General features: G+C 39.7%; 2 protein-coding genes across 2 annotated transcripts in view; one reads left to right on the plus strand and one right to left on the minus strand.

Annotated features, from left to right (window-relative positions):
* Nucleotides 1-14,616, minus strand: part of LOC137496560 (serine/threonine-protein kinase pim-1-like) — a 25,677-nt gene extending 11,061 nt beyond the window's left edge. Inside the window, exons 1-6 of the mRNA XM_073914435.1 lie at nt 14,400-14,616; nt 13,922-14,130; nt 13,721-13,789; nt 13,556-13,606; nt 13,158-13,479; nt 12,853-13,032 (exon numbers count right to left, since the gene is read on the minus strand). Coding sequence (XP_073770536.1) covers nt 12,902-13,032; nt 13,158-13,479; nt 13,556-13,606; nt 13,721-13,789; nt 13,922-14,130; nt 14,400-14,487 — 870 coding nt within the window. The 5' untranslated portion in view covers nt 14,488-14,616 and the 3' untranslated portion in view covers nt 12,853-12,901. The remainder of the gene's footprint in view (nt 1-12,852; nt 13,033-13,157; nt 13,480-13,555; nt 13,607-13,720; nt 13,790-13,921; nt 14,131-14,399) is intronic.
* A 441-nt stretch (nt 14,617-15,057) lies between these two features.
* si:ch211-57m13.9 lies at nt 15,058-21,818 on the plus strand. Its single transcript, XM_073914417.1, has 10 exons — nt 15,058-15,243; nt 16,554-16,892; nt 17,876-18,358; nt 18,516-18,761; nt 18,964-19,061; nt 19,155-19,205; nt 19,518-19,899; nt 19,983-20,159; nt 20,367-20,521; nt 20,648-21,818. The coding sequence occupies exons 2-9, from the start codon at nt 16,763-16,765 to the stop codon at nt 20,498-20,500; spliced, it is 1,701 nt and encodes a 566-aa protein (XP_073770518.1). The 5' UTR covers nt 15,058-15,243; nt 16,554-16,762; the 3' UTR covers nt 20,501-20,521; nt 20,648-21,818.
* Nucleotides 21,819-22,560: the final 742 nt, after the last annotated feature.

The raw sequence follows: 22,560 nt of genomic DNA on the forward strand, positions 1-22,560 counted from the left end.
AAAGGAAGACGAAGAAACTCATATTGGGCATTTTTGGTGACAAAAGCAGTCTTTTTGATGCTGTCTTCATCCATTTTTACCTGCCAGTAGCCAGATTTGAGGTCTAATGTGCTAAATATGGTTGCTCCATACAAGGACTCAAGGATATCCTGAATTTGAGGCATTGGAAACCCATCAAGAGGAGTCTTGGAGTTCAAAGCTCTATAATCAACACAAAAGCGGGTACTGCCATCTTTTTTAGGCACAAGTACAACTGGTGATGCCCATGGAGATACAGAAGGTCTTATAATGCCTTTGTCAAGCATTCTTGCTATTTCCTCATCTATAAACTTCTGTTTGTTGACTGGAACAGGATAGGCCTTCTTTCGCACAGGAATTTCATCAATTGTATGGATTTGATGATGAATCAAGTTGGTTTGACCTAAAGTTTCAGTGCATACAGTGGGCCAATCAAGCATCAGTCCTTCTAGTTGACGTCTATGGGCTTTAGAGACATCAGCTCGATCCACTAACTCCTTTATAATGGCTAGATCAGTAGAAGGTGTTGGTATTAGAGGTAGTGCAAGGTGCAGACTTACTATTGGTGAAGGGGAGGAAGAGGTGAAGGAGTGGATTACCCCATATTCTTCAGGTAAAGAATAGGAAGAATTTCTAAAATCGACTGTGATTCCAGACATCTTCAAAAATTCCAGGCCCAACAAAACAGGAAAAGCCAAGTCACAATCTTTCATTACATATGCTCTGATAGGATAGTCATGTCCGTGGATGGTAGCCTGCCAAGCTATCTTCCCCAAGGCTGATTGTACACATCCATTTGCAAGAGAAAAGGACTGTCCTCTACTCGATTGCAAAACTTCCTGATTTGACTTTAGTCGTTTCCAGCAGGACTCTTGAATTAAAGAGTAAGTGCTCCCAGTATCCAGAATTGCTTGATATTGATGACCTTTAATAGTTAAGGGCAATGTTAATGTGACAGGAGATCTTTCACTGCTATCAGAACATACAGCTATGTGAGGGTTCGACTGTCGGCCCTTAAAAAATTTATTACCCTCAGTGGACTTTGCATTAGCTTCTTGGTGCATCTGTCTCCAAAATGATCTTTCTTCATTGATATCTTTTTCTATAAGTGTTCCTACACGTACCAACTCATCTACAGTAGTTACAGTACCTCTTAAAATGCTTGCTATTCTTGGGTTACAGTTCCGTAGTGCTGCTTGGAGAATCTCACGCTCTGTCATGGAAGGTTTCAGTCTCAGACATAATGCTCTGTACTGGTAGGCAAATGTTCGAATACTTTCATCAACCCCTTGTTTCCTTTCTCTGATCCTTCTTTCCACTTCAACATCATGATCATCTGCTAAGAAAGATTGAAGAAAAACAGACTTGAATTGTGTCCATGTTCTTACCCTCTTCTTCTCGGCTACCCACCAGTCTTTAGCTGTGTGTGTCAATACAGAAGGAAGCATGGATATGATCTTAGAGTCATTTAAAGGTTGTACAGCCAGATATTCATCACATCGTTCCAGGTATGTAATAGGGTCTTCCCCATCTAAACTCCCAAATTTTGGAAACTCTAGCTTGATAGGAGTCTTAAAATGTACAGGACGACAAGATCCATGGTCTAATATGGTGTGGCTGAAGTGTGGAGTAGACGTTGCACCCCCAGAAGGCTGGATTAATGATTTCAATTGTCCATCTCTCCGTTTCAGGCAATCCATAATTGCTTGCCCCAACTCTTGAACCTTTGTTTCTAAAGTATCTTTCACTTGGGTACACTCCTTCTTTAACATGGTAGATAACGAATTCTCGAGCTGTTGTACATCTATGGGGTGATCTTGGTACTGTTTTAGCATGTGCTGGACCTGACTCTCAATGACAGCAATCCTATTACTTTGTTCATTCAGCTGATGCTGAATGTCTTTGAAACGAACATCAGAGGAATTTTCAAATGCTTCAACTCTACTTTCAACTTTATGCATTCGTGTGGCCATAATCATTGTTAACAAGCTATCATCATCTTCAATTGTAGGAGGTGGAGGAGGTAACAAAGAATCATCAAAATCCCCTTCTTCTTGTTCACCAATTTCAGGTTCATTTTCCAAGTACAAGCTAGCGAGAGAATGAATAAGGTCTTGAATAGGCTCTCGATGAGTAGTGAAAGGCTCTGAAGAATAATCAGGTAACAAAGAATCATCACCCTCTGTCTCTTTAGCCAAGGCAGCCATTTTGAAGCTACTAAAGCTCTTCAAATAATGTCAACTTTAGAATGCTGAAATAGAGTGTAATGTTAGGACTTTTGAAATTATGGCCTCATAGACACATTAACAAAAACATGACTCAAAGAAAGCAGAATGTATCTCTCAAGAATTCAATCAAATTTTGTCTTTTGTTCGGGCGCCAAATATGTAACAACTACTTTTTTTTGAAGTTACGTTAAAGAAATTGAGAGACCACAAAACAACTTTCAGAGATTCATGTGTATTTAGAAATGTATATGACAGCAGGTATGAATAATTATTGTTACACACTGGGGATATGAAATGATCAGCAGTCAACTCATTAATGATCACTATTAGACAGAAATAAGCATTCGATAAGTGTCTTTCTCATTGAATCCAGTATTTATAGCAATCCAAAAAAGATACCAACAGTCCTTAAGTGAATCACATGAAAGATCAAGTTCAGCAAACAGTTCATCAATGGCTGGCCACGGAATCAGTAGGAAAGTGGATGGAAAAAGTCTGTGGATATGAGGATGGATTGTCCAGGTCCTGTTTTGATGACTTAAAGTGGATACCAAAAACCCTCTGCATATAAACAAACATACAATCAAAACCTTGCCAACCCTACACAAAACATATGTACAAAACCGAAATATATACAAAAAAACAGGCCTACTTACATCTGAGATATAAGAACAAAAATGTTCCTCAAATAAGGGCATCAACAAACAACAGCGCAGTGAAGAAGCCTTTCCATGTGCTAGGGACCATACTTCCTGCCTACTGCTTCTTCTCTACCTCCTTTTAAGCAGATTGGAGACTTACTACCTAGATCGCCCTCTAATGGGTGAGATAGCTACTACAGGTAGATATTTCAAATAGTAACAGGAAAACTGTTACAAGTTAAGCTTACTCAGTCAGAGTCAGAGTTCAGTCCTATGAAATCGTACGATTTTAAAAAGGAACAACACAACAAACTTTATTTTTGTGTATTTTTTTCATGAGGTCCTACAAGTCATCGAGCTGTAAACAATGCAGAGAAAAATAGTGAAAAATAATAATTGGATTAATAATTATTATGTAGAAAATAACATCAATTAACATAAATGCTTTACAATCTTTTGAGGAGTTTATTTTTCATTTCTAGAGCAAAAAGAACTGTGGAAATATCTGGAGCATTTGGTGTGCTGTATTAGTGTTGGCAGAGACCGCCCTTTTTAAATTGCGATATCCATTTGGGAAAAAAATACACAAAATCACAAGCAAATAAATTTTGCTTTAACCTGAGAGCTCATATTGTAAAAGCGTGCAGGTCTGAGTGTGCAGTTGGGTCTCCGGGCCTGCAGCTTCATAATGTTTGAGACGATTGACGGTGTCCATCCACAAGATGGCGACAGAAACCTTTGAGTAGGAAAAACCCAGCGTCATTTTTAAACTAAAGCTGATCAAATCATTTTAAACTGGTAAGTGACTTTCTAAGTCGATCTCTCTCTTTGCAGTGTTGTCTCTCGCAGGATAAAGACATTATGTCCGATAAGAGGACCGCGAAGCGACCTCGAGACGGGCCAATCGGGGAAAAGGGGACCTACTGTTTCCTTGGTGGAGGGTCAAGGGTGATGCTGCCCAGCCCATTCGGTGGCTTATGTGGACGATCAGACTCGGTTATGTGAATAAGAATGATTGGCACCTCGACCAGTTGAGGCTTTGGGTCAACAGAGTTAGGAGCATGCTCTCCTCTGTGCAGAGCATCCCATATCTCGGGATGAGTCGTTATCACGCTGCTCGATTTACTTCATCTAAGACCACTTTAACATTGGCTTTACGATCAGGTCTCCAGATGGGCATGGTGTGCGGGTGTGAACCGGCTGCAGGGTTTAGCTCCAACTTGCCTCAACACACCTGCCTGGATGTTTCAAGTATACCAAGTAAGATCTTGATTAGCTTGTTCAGGTTTGTTTGATTAGGGTTGGAGCTAAAATCTGCAGGACACCAGCCCTCCAGGAAAAAGTTTGGTGACCACTGATTTAGATTATAGATTTATTGGGATGGTTCACACAAAAGTGATAAAAAAAAAGTTCAGTTATTGGATAAAGAATGTTTTTAAGTTTGGTCTCGTTTTACCAAAAGTTGATATCTCAAGAATTAACTTGCAGTCAGATTTTGATGATAATATGCCAAAATTTTTAATTGTGAATTTTAATTGTGTTCATTTGTTAATAAACTGATTATTATATGCTATTAAAATGTTTTGAATTAGAATTTTTTTACTAAAAGATAAGGTTAGGCTATATGTCAGAATCAGCTCTTTATCCCTCAAAACACTGAATGCTTAAGGGTGCTTTCACACCTACACTTTTGTTTAGGAACGCGTCTCGTTTGCCCAGTTAGCGCGGTTCGTTTGGCATATGTGAACAGGGCAATCGCGCTCTGTTCCGCGCCAAAGTAATCGCTCCAAGATCGCTTGAATGAGGTGGTCGCGGCTCGATTGAAACGAACCCTGGAGCGGTTCGATTGCAGTGAGAAAGCGATCCGATCCGAGCGTGGTTATATCACAGTGTTTTATGGATATGTAATAGGCATACGGTTAAATGAAGAGAGAATAATGAGTATGGCGGGAAGTTTCGCGAGTCTCCGAATGCCCGCAAACGAGTGATGATCTCCCGAAAATCTTGCGTCTCCCTCCCGGTCCTTAAATAGGCATCGTCATGCACCTTTCTCACCCCTCCCCACCGCGTCTCTCCTCAGACACGTCGCGCGCGCGCACCCTGTCAATCACCACCTCTCCTGACAGCTTAGCCGGGACGCTGCAAAACAAACCCTGACACTCTGACCAATGTAAGGAGAGTTTACTCGCACGTGACTTGTTTTAGCTCTTTTGGTCCGATTAGACACTTTGCAGTGTGAAAGCGAACCGCACCAAGAGCAAAGAGCAACAATGTAACAATTGTAATCTCTGTTTCGGAACAACTGAATCGATTCACAGGTGTGAAAGCACCCTAAGTGAGTTTGATTAATCAATGAGATGTAATTGAATTAAATATATGAATTTGCTTCACTGAAGCATGTATGTTAATTACACAAACTACTGAAAATAGCGGACCCCCGATAGTCAATTTGAAGACAAATGTTTTGGCATATTATTAGCTCCATAAATACGAACATGCGGTGAACATTTTGCAATCAAAACTCGTCACACGGAAACAATTAATGCACTCACACACATGCTCCCAAATATAATTTAAGGTCACATAGATAAAATTGTGCGTATATGCAACCAAATCGATCACAATTTCGAGCCCTGCAATTCATGCTCCCTAAACCGCTAGTAATCAAGATGTTTTGAACGCCGGCTGGTTATGTACTTGCTGAAAACCTAATTTTGGCTCATTTTAAAGCTATTAACCTAATATGCTGCCAATAAACACATCATTCACTGCACTTCTTAAATGAATGATTGTTTTCTAAAATAATAAAATATAAAATACCACTACACAATTTAGAACCAGCATATTCTACAAGAGACAGTCTAAACAGTAAAACCGCAACAAATCTTGGTCAAAATACCTAAATATTCTCATCTACAGTATAAATATATACAGTAGCTGCATTTTAGGGCTGGGCAGTATGACAAAACTTTATTAGACAGTTTAATTCACGGTGAAGATATCATTTATGATATAGTTTTATTTATAAAGTTAGTTACTCTTGAAAATGTACAAAAGGATTTAATATTAAAAACAAATAAGCTTGAATATTTAGGAAAACAAAAGTACCTGATCTTATTTGATTATTTATTTTAATTTATAACCTTACAGTAAACAACATATGACTTTAGATGAACAACAAAATTACACTGTATGTCACATTTCACAGTTTTATATGGAAATTATCAAACATAGGTAACATCTTCTGACAGATATAAAATAAATCCCCAGTAACTTAAATATGAAAATGTGAATATGTAAACAATTTAAGCAAATATCAAACAGTTTTTTCCTTTAAAAATACAAATGATTACCATCATTTCATGCATTAATAATCCGTGCATAAATAATGAAACTTTAAAGTAAGAAAAAATAAAGTAACGGGCAACACTGCCAGAGCATCTTTCTCAGCCTCATGCATGCTGGTCATGAGCTGGCCACACATACTAATTTGCGTTTTGCGGCATATAGAGAACAGAAAATGATTTTACGGTACACATTTCATTCCACTGTAAGCATATATACATGATACCCACACAGCCCAGCCCTACTGCATTTATTTATTGCCATATTTATAGCAAGTTAATACCTGGTCATTTCTGTAATGGAAACATAGAGTGCATCTGGAAAGTTTTGATGGCGCTTCACTTTTTCCACCTTTTTAATGTTACAGCCTTATTCCAAAATTGATTAAATTCATTTATTTCCTCAACATTCTACACACAATACCCCATAATGACCATGTGAAAAAAGAGTTTTTGAAATTGTTGCCAATTTATTAAAAATAAAAACCTGAATTTTTTTTTTTTTAAATCACATGTATAGAGGTTTACACAGCCTTAGCTAAATAACTTGTTGATGCACCTTGGGCAGCAATTACAGCCTCATTTTGAATATGATGCCACAAGCTTGGCACACCTGTCTTTAGTCATTTTTGCCCATTCCTCCTTGCAGTGCCTCTCAAGCTCTATCAGGTTGGATGGGTGTGAATGGTGTACAGCCATTTTCAGATCTCTAGAGATGTTTAATAGGATTTAGGTCTGGGCTCTGGCTGGGCCACTCAAGAAGTTTCACTGAGTTGTTGTGAAGCGACTCCATTGATATTTTGGCGGTGTGCTTTGGTTCATTGTCCTGCTGGAAGATAAACCGTCGCCCCAGTCTGAGGTCAAGAGCACTCTGAAGCAGGTCTTCATTCAGGATGTCTCTGTACATTGCTGCATTCATCTTTCCCTCTATCCTGACTAGTCTTTCAGTTCCTGCTGCTAAAAAACATCCCCACAGCATGATGCTGCCACCACCATGCTTCACTGTAGAGATGGTATTAGCCTGGTGATGAGCAGTGCCTGCTTTTCTCCAAACGTAATGAACAGCATTCACTCCAAAGAGTTCAACTTTAGTCTCATCAGGCCAGAGAATTTTGTTTCTTATGGTCTGAGAGTCCTTCAGATGCTTGTTGGCAAATTCCAGGCGGGGAGGAGCTTCTGTCTGGCCAATCTACCATACAGGCCTGATTGGTGGATTGATGCACAGATGGTTGTCTTTCTGCAAGGTTCTCCTCTCTCCACAGAAGAACACTGGAGCTCAGACAGAGCGACCATCGGTTTATTGATCACCTCCCTGACCAAGGCCCTTCTGCCCCGATCACTCAGCTTAGATGGCCGGCCAGCTCTAGGAAGAGTCCTGGCAGTTCCAAACATCTTCCACTTACAGAGGATTGAGAATGATGGATGGATGTGCTCACTGGAACTTTCAGAGCAGCAGAAAATTTTCTGTAATCTTCCCCGGCCTTGTTCCTAGAGACAATCCAGCCTCTGAGGTTTACAGACAACACCTTTTTCTTCAAGGTTGGTTTGTGCTTTGACATGCACTGTCAACCCTCGGCCCTTATATAGACAGGTGTATGCCTTTTCCAATCATGTGCAATCAACTGAATTTACCACAGGTATAATTATTGGAGACATGTCCTGTGGTCTGATAGAACTAAGATTGAACTGTTTGGCCATAATGACCAGTGTTACATTTGGAGGACAAAGGGGAAAGCTTATAAGCCTAGAAACACCATCCCAACAGTGAAGTATGGTGGCAGCAGCATCATGTTGTGGGGCTGTTTTGCTGCAGGAGGGACTGATCCACGTCACAGCATAGATGGCATCATGAAGAAAGAACATTATGTAGAAATACTGAAGCAACATCATCAGCCAGGAAATTAAAACTTGGCCACAAATGGGTCTTCCAAACAGACCATGACCCTAAACATACAACAGAGTGAAAGTTTTGAAGTGGCCATCACAAAGCCCTGATCTCAATCCTATAGAAAATTTGTGGGCAGAGTTGAAAAAGCTAGTGCAAGCAAGAGGGCCTACAAATATGATTGAGTTATACCAAATCTGTCAGGAGGAATGGGCCAAAATTCCTCCTGAAACTGTTGTGAGAAGCTTGTGGAAGGATACCAAAAACATTTGACCAAATTTATACAGTTTAAAAGCAAAGCTAAAAAATACCAAGGAAATGTGTGTAAACTTTACACTGTCTAGAAATGAATAAATTCCCAAGATAAAAACTCTCATTATTCTGGCATTTAGCAAATGTAAATAATTTAGGTAATCCTAACAGACCTAAAACAGTAAACATTTAGTATGATTTACCATCAGACATTTTTTTAAATGGTTATGTTCCTTTTTTAGAGTGTATGTAAACTGGTTTTAATTGTGCATGTATAACAAGAATAAATGTGTAGTAAAAATTGGACCACAGAGAACAGAATATTTTCCTCAACAGCGAGAAGTGAGACAGTTATTAAGTCAATATATACTGTATATGAATGAATTAGCAGATCTGCTGGACCAGTCAGAAGGTCCAGGACTACAGCTGATGGACCCAGAGGTCCATCAAATATTCACTGTATTCTTATTATTTGCTAATTCTATCTAAAACCCCAGAGGGTCTCCAGAAAAGTCTGGATCTACCGTGATTGGACACTAGAAGTCAACATACAAAAAACTAAGGTTATAATATTTCAGAAAAAAGCCTAAGATTCTAGAGCGTAAGCATATATTTACTCTAAGCAACACCTCACTTCAGCATGTTTTACGATAAATTTATCTCAGACTAGTTATAACTCCAATTTAGCTATTAAAACCTTACTTGTGAAAGCCTGGAGAGGACTGCATGTCCTGAAAATGAAACTGTTCAAAATAAACTTTCCCATCAGAAACTGGACGAAGATCTCTGAGTGTGTGGTCCTGCTTATAGCTTTATACGGCAGTGAGGTGTGGGGTCCAGCAGAGCTCAGCACTGGAGCAAACCTGCTGTTGAAGCTCTGCATGTGCAACACTAGGCAGTCTCCTACTACTATTAACCAATAAGAAAAGAGTTTTAAAGTTCTACATTCATAAAAACTCAAGCTCTGGGGAATCTCTTCAATTTAAAAGCACAACAAATGAGTAAAAAAGACTATTTTGTGTCATGGTGTCAGAACTGACCAACCAATCATTTAAAATCCAAGATGCTGGAAAATCTATAAGCCTCAAACAAGTTATCAGCTGACCACTGAGGAAGGTCGACACAAATGCACGGCTGATAGGCTGATTTATACTTCTGCGTCAAACGCCGGCGTATGCGCCCGAAATTTTATTAATGCAACCTCGAAATATATTTGGGAGCATTTGTGCGAGTGCTTAAAATTGTTGTGTGCGACCAGTTTTTACTGCAAAATGTTCACCCCATGCGCGGATTCGGGAGACATTCACGCAGAATGCATCTCTAAGCTCTTTGTCTGCATTTAAAAATGTGAAACGAAGCGCTCAGGAATGGTTTAAAACAGTTGTCATGTCAACTTGCTGCAGTAAACAAAGCCAAGTCCGTAATGCTTGCCCCACCTTCGCGCTCTTCTTATTGGCCCACTGCTCTAGCACTGAAATTTCAGCTGTCAATCACTCAATCAATCCCTTCTGGCAGAGAGCTACAACTGCGAAAAATTGTAAAGCGCTGAAGTTAAGAATGAAGATAACACTGACAGATTTTGTTTTAGAAACCATGGCATCTAAAGTTACAAATAATGACACATCTTAGTAGTGACCATGTGCTGAATGTTACTCCACCATCTACACTTTTCGAAGGGTGGAAAAAAGACTTTCATTGGCTTCAAGTGCGCTATGAAAAGTCTGTAGGATGAAATTTTCAGGTAACTGTTTGCCACATCTAGCACGAGAGCTTCTCTTTAATCCTTCATATAATCGCCAGATGCTGTCCGCCGTGCAAGTGGCAGCTATGTGTCAAATTTAACACCACATACACCATCGCGATATTAGTTTACACTTAGTAAACTAATATCGCTACTCATGAAGACCGGTATGGCTATTAACATGACGTATGCATATAATAAGTTACAGTATATGTCAAAAGCATCAGTGCAATATCAGAAAACACCTGTAAGAACAGCACAGTTATATCGTTAACAGATTCATTCATGTCAAGCAGTGCATGCAGGGCTGGTGAGCGCTCCGTGTATCTTTTGCTTACTCAGTTATGTTATAACAACTATTTTCTTGTGATAACGGGATTTCCTTGAAACATATTTTCCTCATGCATACATATATATTTGTTTGCTTGTTAGTTTGATTATTGTTGATTTCAAATGCAATAAATCTGTTTGTATAACACTTGTAGTAACGGTGCTTATAATTGGTGGGTGCGAATAAATTTTGGCTGATGTGCCTACATTTTTAAAGTTAGGAGCACCGGTGCTACCAAGCAAAAAGGTTAATTTCGAGCCCTGCTGTACAAACAAATAATGCTGAATATTCCTCAGTTTCAGTCATTACATGACAAAGAAAAATGAAGAATTTTACTAGGTGAAGGACCCACTGTGTATCCAGCAGCCCATAAATGCCACAAAAAAAGAGATAAAGAGTGAACACATCGGTGTAGATGAATTACCGGTTTGTAAACATTCTGGATGCGCGCACAGCGAGGTTGCAGAAAAAAAAACAGGAGCGCTAGCATTCACAGCGAGGGAATGACATCTGATGCGGTACAGACTTTGTTGTTGTATTAGAGATAAGTTATATTGATTACATATTAGGGGTGTCATTAAAAATCGAAATCGATCGAAATTTATGCTCAATTTCGATTATCGAATCAAAAAATAGAATCGTCGATGCTGCCACGCCCCCATGTCACGTCAGCTTGGCTTGCCAAGCGGTAAAAAAACAGGCTTGTTGAAGTGCTTGTTAAACTTCAGACGCAGGAGACCCGTCGACAGAGCTTAAACCCTCTCCTCTTTCAATGAAGTCGCCGGTGTGGAGGCATTTTGGATTTCCAGTGAGTTATGTTGACAACGTTCGTGTTGTCGACAAAAAAAAACACAGTTTTGCAAGCTCTGCTATGTACGTATTACGTACGGTTCGTCCGATAGACAACACCGGCATCTCGATCCTCCGCCCGCCCCGTTGCAAATCCGCTCGCGAAAAGTACACACTCAGGCCCTGTTTACACCGTCTGTTTTTGAATAGCATTTTAGAACGACAACGATTTAACATCCACAGTGGCGTGTAGCATTTCTGAGCAGCCCTCCTTCCTCTCTACCTCTGAAAATGCACATCACGTGTACACACAGACACAGCCATGCGCTCAAGACAGCAGGTCCAGGCAGTCAGAGGACTGCTTCAATCTTTCACTCACTTGTACTTAGTCATTTTAGCGAACACCTCAGATACTGTTGGCTGGTTCCTGTTGGTTGTGCATCTTTTTTACCGACGCCATTATAACGACACAGATCACTGCCTATTCCCGAGTCCCGCAGAAAAAGTGATTGACAGGTGGTAATTATGTGTGTATCTTGCCTTTATTCATTTACTGTATGATTTGTTTATGGGTAAAACAAAGACCATACAGGTCAGGTAGTTTAAACGGTAGGCTACAAATAACTAATTGGTCATTAATTAATTATTCATAATCGAAAATCGAATCGAATCGTGCCTTTAGAATCGAAAATGTAATCGAATCGAGGATTTGGAGGATCGTGACACTCTTATTACATATATTATATATATTATTTACATAATGCTTTCAGCGTATTATAACAGCTTGGCACACAGTAATAAACAGTTATTCTGCAAAATGAATCTTAAAGTGAGCGGCGTTCATCTGACAGATCCATTTGCGATAGCACCCTCCCAATGGATATTGGATGATACGAAATGGCCAAGCATCCTGAAATACACAACTATCTCATTAAAAGTGATTTTACAAGAGAAGTTAAAGGCCTACAAGTCTTTGGATTCCAACAGTTTTGTTCTGTGTGGTCATGTGCAAGAAATAATGTTCCATGATTACCAGATTCAAAACTTTGTAGTGCTAAAAACCGAGGTTCTGCCAAGCCAAAGACAAGGAAAGAAGACGGAACTTTAGGTAAGGCCTGGGTAGTCATCAACAAGCAGAACCACTGCATTCTGACAGCGCACTGCACCTGTATTGTTATTAATGTTGTTATTATTAATCAATATTATTATTACGACTAGTATTTATATTGACTTTTCCCCCCCGTTACACACAAAAAAGGCATTTGTTGTTTTTTCTAATTACTCACATAAAATAAGCTGAAACACAATTCTTCAGTTTTCATCTGCCACTCCTGCTCTCCTTCTACAAGTCATTGACAGCGTTTATCTACACTGAACCTGACAATACAAGCCAAGCTATGACTGATGGACTCAGATCAGTGTAATGTCAGTGGCTACCTGTTCAGTGCAACCAGGGATGGCGCTCAGGATCATCTAAACTGGACCGATCAGCCGGCGCTGCACTGAGACACCAGCGAATCAGCTGACGGCACTCTATTACACACAACCATGTCTTCAGAAACACACAACAACACACTTCTGCTCGCTCGCCACGCCATCTCTGAATGTGTCTGAATCTCTTACCTGTTGACAAGCTCCTAAGAAAGGTCAGTCTGCTTCTGGACGTGACCCTCTATGCGCCTCTGAAGGGGAAACGGTCACACAGGATGTTGTAGAGCGTCACTCCTACTGACCAGACTGTAGCTGGAGTGGCATTGTAGCGATGTCTGCTAAACCACTCAGGAGGAGTGAATGCAGGAGTGCCTGAGAGACACAAGAAGACCACAAACATCTGCTCCAAATGCTCCAGTACAGACAAATTCCCTTTAGTTGATCAGCAGACGTTCACAAACATCAACAGAACGTTTCCTTCTGTAACTCAAACCCACCTGCAAAGTATTTGTAGGCCGAGCGCTTCAGCAGATCTCCACAGCCGAAGTCCAGCAGCTTGATGTCCTGGGACTCTGTGGAGATCAGTAGGTTCTCTGGCTTGACGTCCCGGTGCAGTTCCTTGACCAGATGCTCGTCCAGACAGCCGTTCTCCTCACAGAAGCTCTGGAGGTCTTGGCAAGGAGCCGGACGCTCCAGGATCAAGATGTAGCATCTGGGACGATCAAACCAGTCCAGCAGCTGCAGGACACTGGGGCAGGCAGGAGCTGAAGTGATGTGGCTCTTTAATGCCACCTCCAGCGGCAGCCGACCCTGACCGTCCTGCAGGACAAACCCTCCATTATATCCAGGACTGAATCAAACACAGCAAACACCACAGATTCACACCAAAACATACAACTTTCAGTGTCTCGGGGGTCCGGTCCTTCGACACGTACTTGATGTCCACCTGCAGACGGAAAAAGCAGAGTAAATCACACCTGCCTGATGGAGACACATGACATTTACTGACAGCAACATTTCTAAAGCATGTCTGAATGAAGGAGGGAAGAAGATCTCTTACTGGCAGCCCATCAGACCTGCGGACCCCAGCAAACACAGAGCCGAATCCACCTCGTCCCAGCAACGGGCCCTTCAGGTACAAGTCTGCAACACAGAAGAGCACAAGAAATGAAGAGAGAAGAGAAAACATGCTGCAGTGTCTTCAATGACAAATCATTTCCTAACTGAGCCAGAAGATCTGGAAGATTTGAGCTGTGCTGACCTCTGCGAGAGCGTTTGGCCGGTCTCTGGGAAGAGGTGGACGGTGTTTGCTGGCTGCTGCTTTGCCTTTTCCTCTGGTCTGTGGATGCAGAATCAGCCAAATGTGAAGGCAGAGGAGCCAAATATCCAGGAAGCTCAGCGGTGTTGTCCGGTGTGTCTGTGTCCAGAGCTGCTGTCTGGGTGAAAGCAGCACTCCTGGGTCTGGAATGGCTTGAGGTTAAATATAAATCACACACAGAAACAATTTTACTGCTCACTTTTATCACACTTTCAGAAGGAACTTGAAGTTTTTATTGAGCAACTCTGCAGTTTCCATCATTATAATTGTTTTAAACAATAAAAACAAACATTAAAACGTTTATTTATTTATTGTTTATTTTATGTAAACTTCTATGATCTTTTTCATATCAGTCAAACATCGTACAGCATCATTCAGTGACAAACCAATGACAAACTAATGACAAATTAAAAACACTCACCTCCTCTTTCTTCACCCATGTGGGACATGGACAATCTCCTCCAACCTGCAATAAAACAAGAAAATCCAGATAAAATATGAAAATTCATTTAAAACAAAGTAAATTAAGGAAAAATAAGCAAAACGAAGTGAAAATAAAAAAAGTACAACAAAACACTTCATAGTTTCATTAATGAGAAAGCTATGAAAGGAAAAATATGGCTGTTTCTTTTTGAAACTAGTACAAAAAGGTACGCTGCAAGATAGCTTACTTTTTAGTCTCTACCGGAACAAAGTTTTCCCTACTTCCGGTCTAGATCGCCATTTTGTGAAATAGGCGAAATCTTCGAACAGCTTCAGAAATCTCAGGATACTCACAGAAATATTCTACAAACTCGCCTCGTCTTTCAACCAACAGGTTGCGATGGGTTTGATTGTGTTTATCATATGGTGTTCATAAGCACTTATGCATTCGTCTCTCAACGGGCCTTACGTTTACGCGAAAAGTGACGTCAGGGACATCAGTCACATGACCTTTCATAATGCCCTGCTTTAGCCTGATTATTTTGTGATTTAGCCTAATTATTTTGTGTATTTTCCTTTGTTGTTTTTTTATAAATGTAATTTTTTAAATAACTATGGCCAGTAATTTGAATCTCATGGAGCCTCAAAGCCACGTTAATGGACGCGAGTCACGTGACATAAGCGAGCGGTAACTGTAACTGACATTTGAATCTTTGATGCGACATTCATAGTGAATAACGTTATTATGGGTCGAAAAGAGCCAGAGAGACGAAGAGAAAGCAGACAGCAGCGTCATTGTCGCAAAATGTTGAACATATGTTAAAAAAAGACTGGAAAACAGGGTAAGGCTGACGTTACTTCCTAACAGATGAGAATCTGTCCCGTTCAGGTTCTAGGCTGGGGCGTCCTGTATATTTGCCGTTATTGATTTGTCTCGTTACTCGTACATGACCTCCCTTTCCCTATTCATTTTTGACTGCTGTGCCATTACAATTTTGGAAAATAACTGTCCGATAAATTACTACCAAGCGGAGTCCTCCGCCGTCAACTGTCACAGCAAAAGGCGCTGATCCCGTCACGTCGTGTTATGAGGCTGTTTACACCTGCTCACTTCATTCGCTTTATTCTGATCTGATATTAATCCAATCGCTCAAACCACTTCAGATTGCGGTCTGGGACACTCTCCAGACGACACTGGACAGGTCTAATTAATGTATTCTTTTACACAAAATGAAATAAATGATGACCTGGAGAAAATCTGACCTGCGCCTGTTTAGAGAAACACCTGTAGGTGCGCTTTTACAGCCAAACACACGTAAAGTGCCAAATAAATCAAGACACATTTACTATAAGCACAAAACATGTGTTCTGACTTTCCTTCATCTGCCAAAAAAGCCAACTAGTCATGTTCAACACGATCTTTAGGCTAATATGAAGCATTTTCTCTTCATTCATCATTTTTACTTTTAATCCTTTAAGTATTCATTTCATTTTATTATTAATTTATTTCACTTAATTCGTTTTATTTTTTATTACACAGAAATTATCAAATTATAATGTTCCAGTAGTCCATAAATCAATACGTTTTAAATAGAGTTTTATATAACGAGTCAAATCCACTGATAATGATCATATTTTAGCGATTATATAATGATTGTCATTATCAGTGAATTTGACTTATTTACAAGAGAGGCATTAAAAGGGAAGGACATTATTATAATTATTACTGTTGATATTGTTTTATCATTCAGATGGACAATTTCTAGTGAGGTTATTTGTGCGGTCCAGTTTGTTATTTGCCTAATAAATCATAAAACATTTTCTCTTTCTTATGTGGACTAATAATTTATAGACTATTTTAGCCCAACCCTTCATATTTATTATTCAACGTTTTACATGTGAAGCACAAATGTCCACTTATTATTGACTGTGATATAAAACTTTAATACATGTTTGTGAATTTATTAATAAATACATTTAATTCAGGTTTGTATACTTTATTGATAAAAGATCATGAATGTATCGTCGCTGGTGCTGCTCGTACTGCTGCAGTTTATACTGATATTTCTGATAGAATTTGATAATAATTGCTGAAGCTTTCATCAGGGTATGTGTCACACTTTATTTGTTATAAATTTATTATCTGACTAAGACAGTAACTGAGTTGTGGAGCTCAAAAAAACTTGACCGAGCAGAGCGCCATCTTGGATGACCCCACCCATCTCACGTCATCGATGATGACATAAATAGAATGCCGTTACGTCATAAGACAGAACACAGTTCAGAAATTCCTCAGAGTGACAAACGAACCAGTACAGTGAACAGTGATTAACGACTTTAGCGACTTGTTTTGCATCTCAAATGGCAAATAACACGTCAGCTGCGTTTTTTACTCGAGTTAATTTGATTAAGCCTGTATTTGTCAACGATAATCATCAAAGTGATACGATGGCTTCTCCTACACCTCCTACAGTGATGAGAAGCCCAACAGGTGAGATGACAGTTTACAAAAACAGTGTATTTTCACGTCTTATTTAATAAAAAGTATAATAATAATAATATAATATAGCCATAAAAGCGAATTACTGACTTAAGAGTCAAATATTCAACCTCTCGTGTTTGTAATTGTGTAGTGTAGTTGTGATATTGAATATTTTCTGACTCTGTGATTTGAGCCCTGCTGATATTTTATGTATTGACATTCTGGCTTTTAAGTTTCTCATTTCCACTCAACAGAAATTGTGCCTTGTTAACTTTACTGATAAAAAAACGTTTTAATATTACTTTAATTTAAATCCTTTGTGTAGACCTGCACAGTAATGTTCTTAGTTTTTGATAGTGTGGAGGAATAATTGTTATATTTTAGCAAACTGAGTGAGAATATTATATTCAATTCTTTGTTCAAGCAGGGATGAATTAATACAATTGAGGTAAAGTTGGTTTTATATTCACACATTCTGACTTTCTCCTTAATAATATAAAAGAAAAATATTGTTTCAAAATCTAAATGGGGAAATCATATTAACAGCCAATGACTATCATCATATAACAGTGTTTACAGTCAGTTAAATAGTGCTAATGTTGATTTGAAGTCATACTTACATGCGGTTTCAGACTTAATATTCAAACTAGCATGGTAAACAATATAGAGACTGTTAAATGAACAAATGTGCAAATATAAAACCAACTTCACCTCCATAATAATAAATGTCTAGAGCTCTGTTTCTGTAACTGAAGTTCTGGAGAAAGACTTTCATTTTCATTTGTATTTCTACATTTACATCATAGAAATGATTTGCAATTCCACATAATTAATTTCAGTTTTCAAACATTTTCTATTATAATTGTACATTTATTATTGTTGTTTGTTTTGTGTGATTGTCTTTTATATGTCTAATTTACAGCAGTTTGTCTATTTTGAACCTGTGGTTAAAGAGTTTTCTAATATTTCCCTGTTCATTTCCTTTATTTTAGAAAATCCAGAGAAAAGGAGGAAAGGGAATAAAGCCTCTGCTTTCTTCAAGAGAGCATGGAAGGCTGTGAAGCGCCCTTTCCTTTGCTGTGGCCGGAACAGAGTGGCTCCATTTGAACCACAGTCGGATATCGATGATTTCGAGCATCTGCCTGTTCCAGGTCCTTCCAGGACCGTCGCAGCACATGCAGACCTTGAGCCGGTGTGGCTGCCCGGCCAGGTCTGTGAAGACCCTCAGCCGTTGAGTGTTCCGGGCCCCTCCAGGATCAAGCAAACAGCAGATCCGGCCCGTCCTGAGTCCTCAACGGCCCTGACAGGTCATGTTGATACTGAGCTGGTGTGTCTGCCAGGCCAGATCTGGGAAGATCCTCAGCCAATCAGTGTCCATGGCCTCACCAATATTAAGAACATGACGGATGCAGATTCGGCCTGTCCTGAGTCGCCTCCGTCTGTTCAAGACCCCTCTGATATTGATGGGACTGATGGTGAGTCATCCTGAATTTGGTTCATCTGATATTTTTATGCTTTGTTGTTTTTAGCTTGTAAATCAGACAGTGTCATTTGTTGTGCTGTTGGTTGTGTATTAATTAGTAGCTGCAGCTCTGTTCATGGAGATGTTTCTGTTTGTTTTCTTCATTTTAGAAAAACCCAAAAAAGGAAGAAAAGGGAAAAGAGTCTCTGCTTTCTTCAAGAGAGTATGGAAGGCTGCAACGCGCCCTTTCCTGTGCTGTGACACAGATATAGTCCAGCATCTTACACCACAACCTGAACCTGAAACTGAGCCAGAGTCAGAGCCCGAGCCAGAGCTGGAGGAAGCTAACCCTGAGGCAGTATGTCTGCCAGGCCAGGTTCCTGAGGAGCCTAAAGAGGCTTCTGGACCCCCTCGTGGTAAGTCATCATTTTCTTCTATTTTCTGTACCTCATAATTAATATAAATTAGTAATCAGTTTACTCCTGCATTTCTGATAGAAGTTACTGCTTTCAGCTCATTGCATTAAATCCAGATTCAAAGGATTCATTAGTCATTTATTTGATCCGTTTCATACCAGACAATCCAAGTAAATCTCCCTGCTCTTTTTCTGTGTTTCAGGATTTGATTTGTCTGACTTTGAAGTTGGAGCCGTGATTGGAGAAGGAGCTTTTGGCCAGGTGTTTGTGGCATCTCACAAACTTCGGAAAAGTGAAAAGGTAGAGAACTATTTTTTACATTCAGTCAATATTTTCCTCCTGATTATTGAATATATTAAACTTGTTGGCTTTAATTTAATTTGTTTTTTTCAGGTTGCCCTGAAGTTTATCAACAAGAAGGAAGACAACCATTATCTCGACATTGTAAGTTGAATAATTCACACAACAGTGAAAATGTGATTTACTCGTCTTTCACTTGTCCCGTACCTGTCTGGACCACTTTAAACTGAACTCAAAAGCAGATATGTTGGAAACAGGGAGCCACTGACTTCCATTGTAGAAAAAGAAAATACTTATGAAGTCACTGCTTACTGGTTTTCAACATTCTTCAAAATATCTTCTTTTGTGTTCAGCATAATATGGAGCTGAGTGATTATTTACTTCGTGAAGATTTTGTTTCTGTACTTTGTGTCATTCTGCTCTGGTAATATCTTTGAAATCTGTTTTTTTTTCTAGGATGGTCATTCCACACCTGTGCTTGCGGAAGTGGCAATGATGCTTAAGTTGAAGAATGCTCCGCAATGTCCAAACATCATCGGATTACACGACTGGATTGAGAATGAGAACAACTTCATTCTCAGTCTGGAGTACGCAGAGTCATACCAGACCTTGGATCAGTACATCACAGATACATTGGACATTGGTGAAAACCGATCACGCCAGTTAATGAGTCAGTTGATCCAAGCTGTCAAGTTCTGCACTGAGCATGGAGTTTTCCATGGAGATATCCACACGGAGAACATCATGGTGACTCAACCCCAATTACAGCTCAAATTGATCGACTTTGGTTGTGCTTGGCCAATTAGCAGCGAGCCTTTCAATAGCGATCAATATCGAGGTGAGTTGGCGTTTTGTGTTAGTTTCTTTGCTCACAGTATTGTCTTATGAAATGACTGAATTCTGAAAATGTCTCTCTTATAGGAGTTATTTACTGCACGCCACCTGAGGTTTTCAGGGATCCCACATACCATGCTGACCCGGTAAACGTCTGGACAATTGGCATCGTGCTGTATGAAATCTTGCATGCAGAATTGCCCTTTCGTGACGAAGATTCAGTAATGTTTGCATCCGCTGAGATACACCCCAGGTTATCTCCAGGTAAGCAGACACCTCTGAACAATCTCAGCCTCAGTGACAGAATAAAATATGTCAGTCACGAGTAAAAAAGGATTAAATATAATAGTTACTGTAGATATTAAAGTGATTTCATTGTGGATGTTTTGTAATTTGATGTAGTGAGATTTAAACACGTTCATGAATCTTGAGTATGCAGACATATTTCACACTCTCTGTGTCACTTTTCAGCATGCCAGGACCTGATTTCCCAGTGTTTCATCCGCTGTCCACTTGAGCGGCTGAAGTTACATCAGTTAGAAGAGCACCAGTGGTTCAATCTAACAACCCCAAATCTAATGGAGCTGTTAGACGCCAGGATGTAGAGGAACACACCGAGCACAAAAGTACATCTTCAGTCTTTCTTTCCTTCAAGCTATTCCTGTTGTTTCCTCTTCTGCTCTCACAAGTCTTATTTGACAGCCCTTCATATCACTGCTTAAATAACTTTGTGTTGTTTTTCTTCATTTTAGAAAACACTAAAGAAGCGAGAAAGTGGAGAACAGCAGCATTTCCAGAAATTTCACAAGACTATTAAAGTTATTAATTACTCCCTCATGTCATTCCAAACCCCTCAGATCTTACTTTTCAGTGTCAGTGTGTTGATGAGAGCTCTGTCCTGCACTGTGTGTGTGTCCACTGCTGACGTTTACCTCAGATGTGCCCACGCTTTGTTTAAATGAGAGGAAGTCGCGCAGGCCTCTGGGTTAAACGTCAGCAGTGCGACACACATCCAGTGCAGTACAGGACTTCTGAAGTCATTATTTTTGTTTAAATATTTTTGTTTTTCTTTCTGCATTAAAGAAGTTTCACTCCAAACCCCTGACACCTTTCCTCATCTTCAGAAAACAAATGAAAACATTTGAGACGAAATCAAATCATCACACCATGAGAGCTCTGTCCTGCACTGTGTGTGTCCACTGCTGACGTTTACCTCAGATGTGCCCACGCTTTGTTTAAATGAGAGGAAGTCGCGCAGGCCTCTGGGTTAAACGTCAGCAGTGCGACACACATACAGTGCACTGCGCTCTTCTGGACGTGCGGTTTGAGGGTCAGAGAGCTCTCAGATTTCATCTCAAATGTTTTCATTTGTGTTCTCAATATGAACTAAACATGAATTTGAACTAAGGACATGAGCTGAGTAATTAATGACAATAATGGTAATGAATAGTGCCTAGACCGCAGCTCTGCACAAGACCTTTGGCCACAGGAGAAATGGTCGTACCCAACCGAGCCTGGTTTCTCTCGAGGTTTTTTCCTTCACTTTTGTCAATTGGTGAAGTTTTGTTCCTCGCCACTGTCGCCGCTGGCTTGCTTGGTTGGGACTTGTGGAGCTGCGCATCGATGGATTTGCTCTTCAGTGTTTGGACTTTCAGCAGTGACAATTAAACCACACTGAACTGAACTGAACTTCAACTCCAGTGCTGTCACAGTTTTCTCCTCTAAAGTGTCATCAAAGATCTGCTCGACTATTTTCTCCCTCATTAATGAATCTGGTGTTCTGTCATAAGAGAGACTGATTGTTTTATAATGAAGTGTTCATGATTGTTTTGTAATTAATTGTTCTTTGAATTGTTTTGTGATGAACTGCTTTTATGTATTGTTGGCTAATAAGTCAAATAAAATCCTGTGAATCAAACTGAAGCTGTGATCATCATTTCTGTGAGTTTTCTAAATGACTCCTTTCTCAATTAAAGAGAGAGTTCTCCCTCAACTATTTACTCACGTGCTTCCAAACCGATGAGGTTCTTTCCTCTGTTAAACACTGACGAAGATACAAATCTGAAAACCTGTAACCATTGATGTCCACAGTAGGAAAACAAACACAATGGAAGTCGATAGGGTATATGCCGAAGCATGTTAATAGGACTTTGATTTTGTCAGTAACCTGGGTTATTTGCTTTCAGTCAACTGTATGCCAATGAAAAAATCTGCACATTTAAGGTCAGTTTTCTTTTAAAATCAGCGATCTCCACTGGCTGACAGATATCCAATATAAAGTGGGTCTCAGATTGTACAAGAAGCACTGCATTAAATGACATTTTCCCTGTCATGTCTTTATGATATGAGCATTTATTTTACCCCAGTATATTCAATGGAGCTGCGCTAGCCTGCCGATTCTGACGGGCGCGTGCAAGTAAAAAGCTTTTTGTCTCGTTTTACGTTTGAGCAACTAAATGAATGCCAAAGTTTATTTAACTGAATGTATTTTAATGACATTACAACATCCATGCTGGAAAAGGAGTCGTGTAAATTGGAAAAAAATAAATCACAATAACAGGTCACCGGAAGTTTTATCAGTATGGGAAAAACACTAGCTCGGCATATACCCTATAGTTACAGGTTTTCAGCATTTTTCAAAATATCTTCTTTTGTGTATAACAGA

Source organism: Danio rerio, chromosome 10, assembly GCF_049306965.1.
Source record: "Danio rerio strain Tuebingen ecotype United States chromosome 10, GRCz12tu, whole genome shotgun sequence".
Classification (NCBI taxonomy): Eukaryota; Metazoa; Chordata; class Actinopteri; order Cypriniformes; family Danionidae; genus Danio; species Danio rerio.

Bases quoted from the DNA above. Each gene is read 5' to 3' on its own strand.
- si:ch211-57m13.9 (XM_073914417.1), top strand. From the start codon at position 16,763: ATGGCAAATAACACGTCAGCTGCGTTTTTTACTCGAGTTAATTTGATT. The intron at 18,762-18,963 runs GTAAGTCATCAT...TCTGTGTTTCAG, and splicing joins GGCTTCTGGACCCCCTCGTG to GATTTGATTTGTCTGACTTT. The intron at 19,062-19,154 runs GTAGAGAACTAT...TGTTTTTTTCAG, and splicing joins AACTTCGGAAAAGTGAAAAG to GTTGCCCTGAAGTTTATCAA.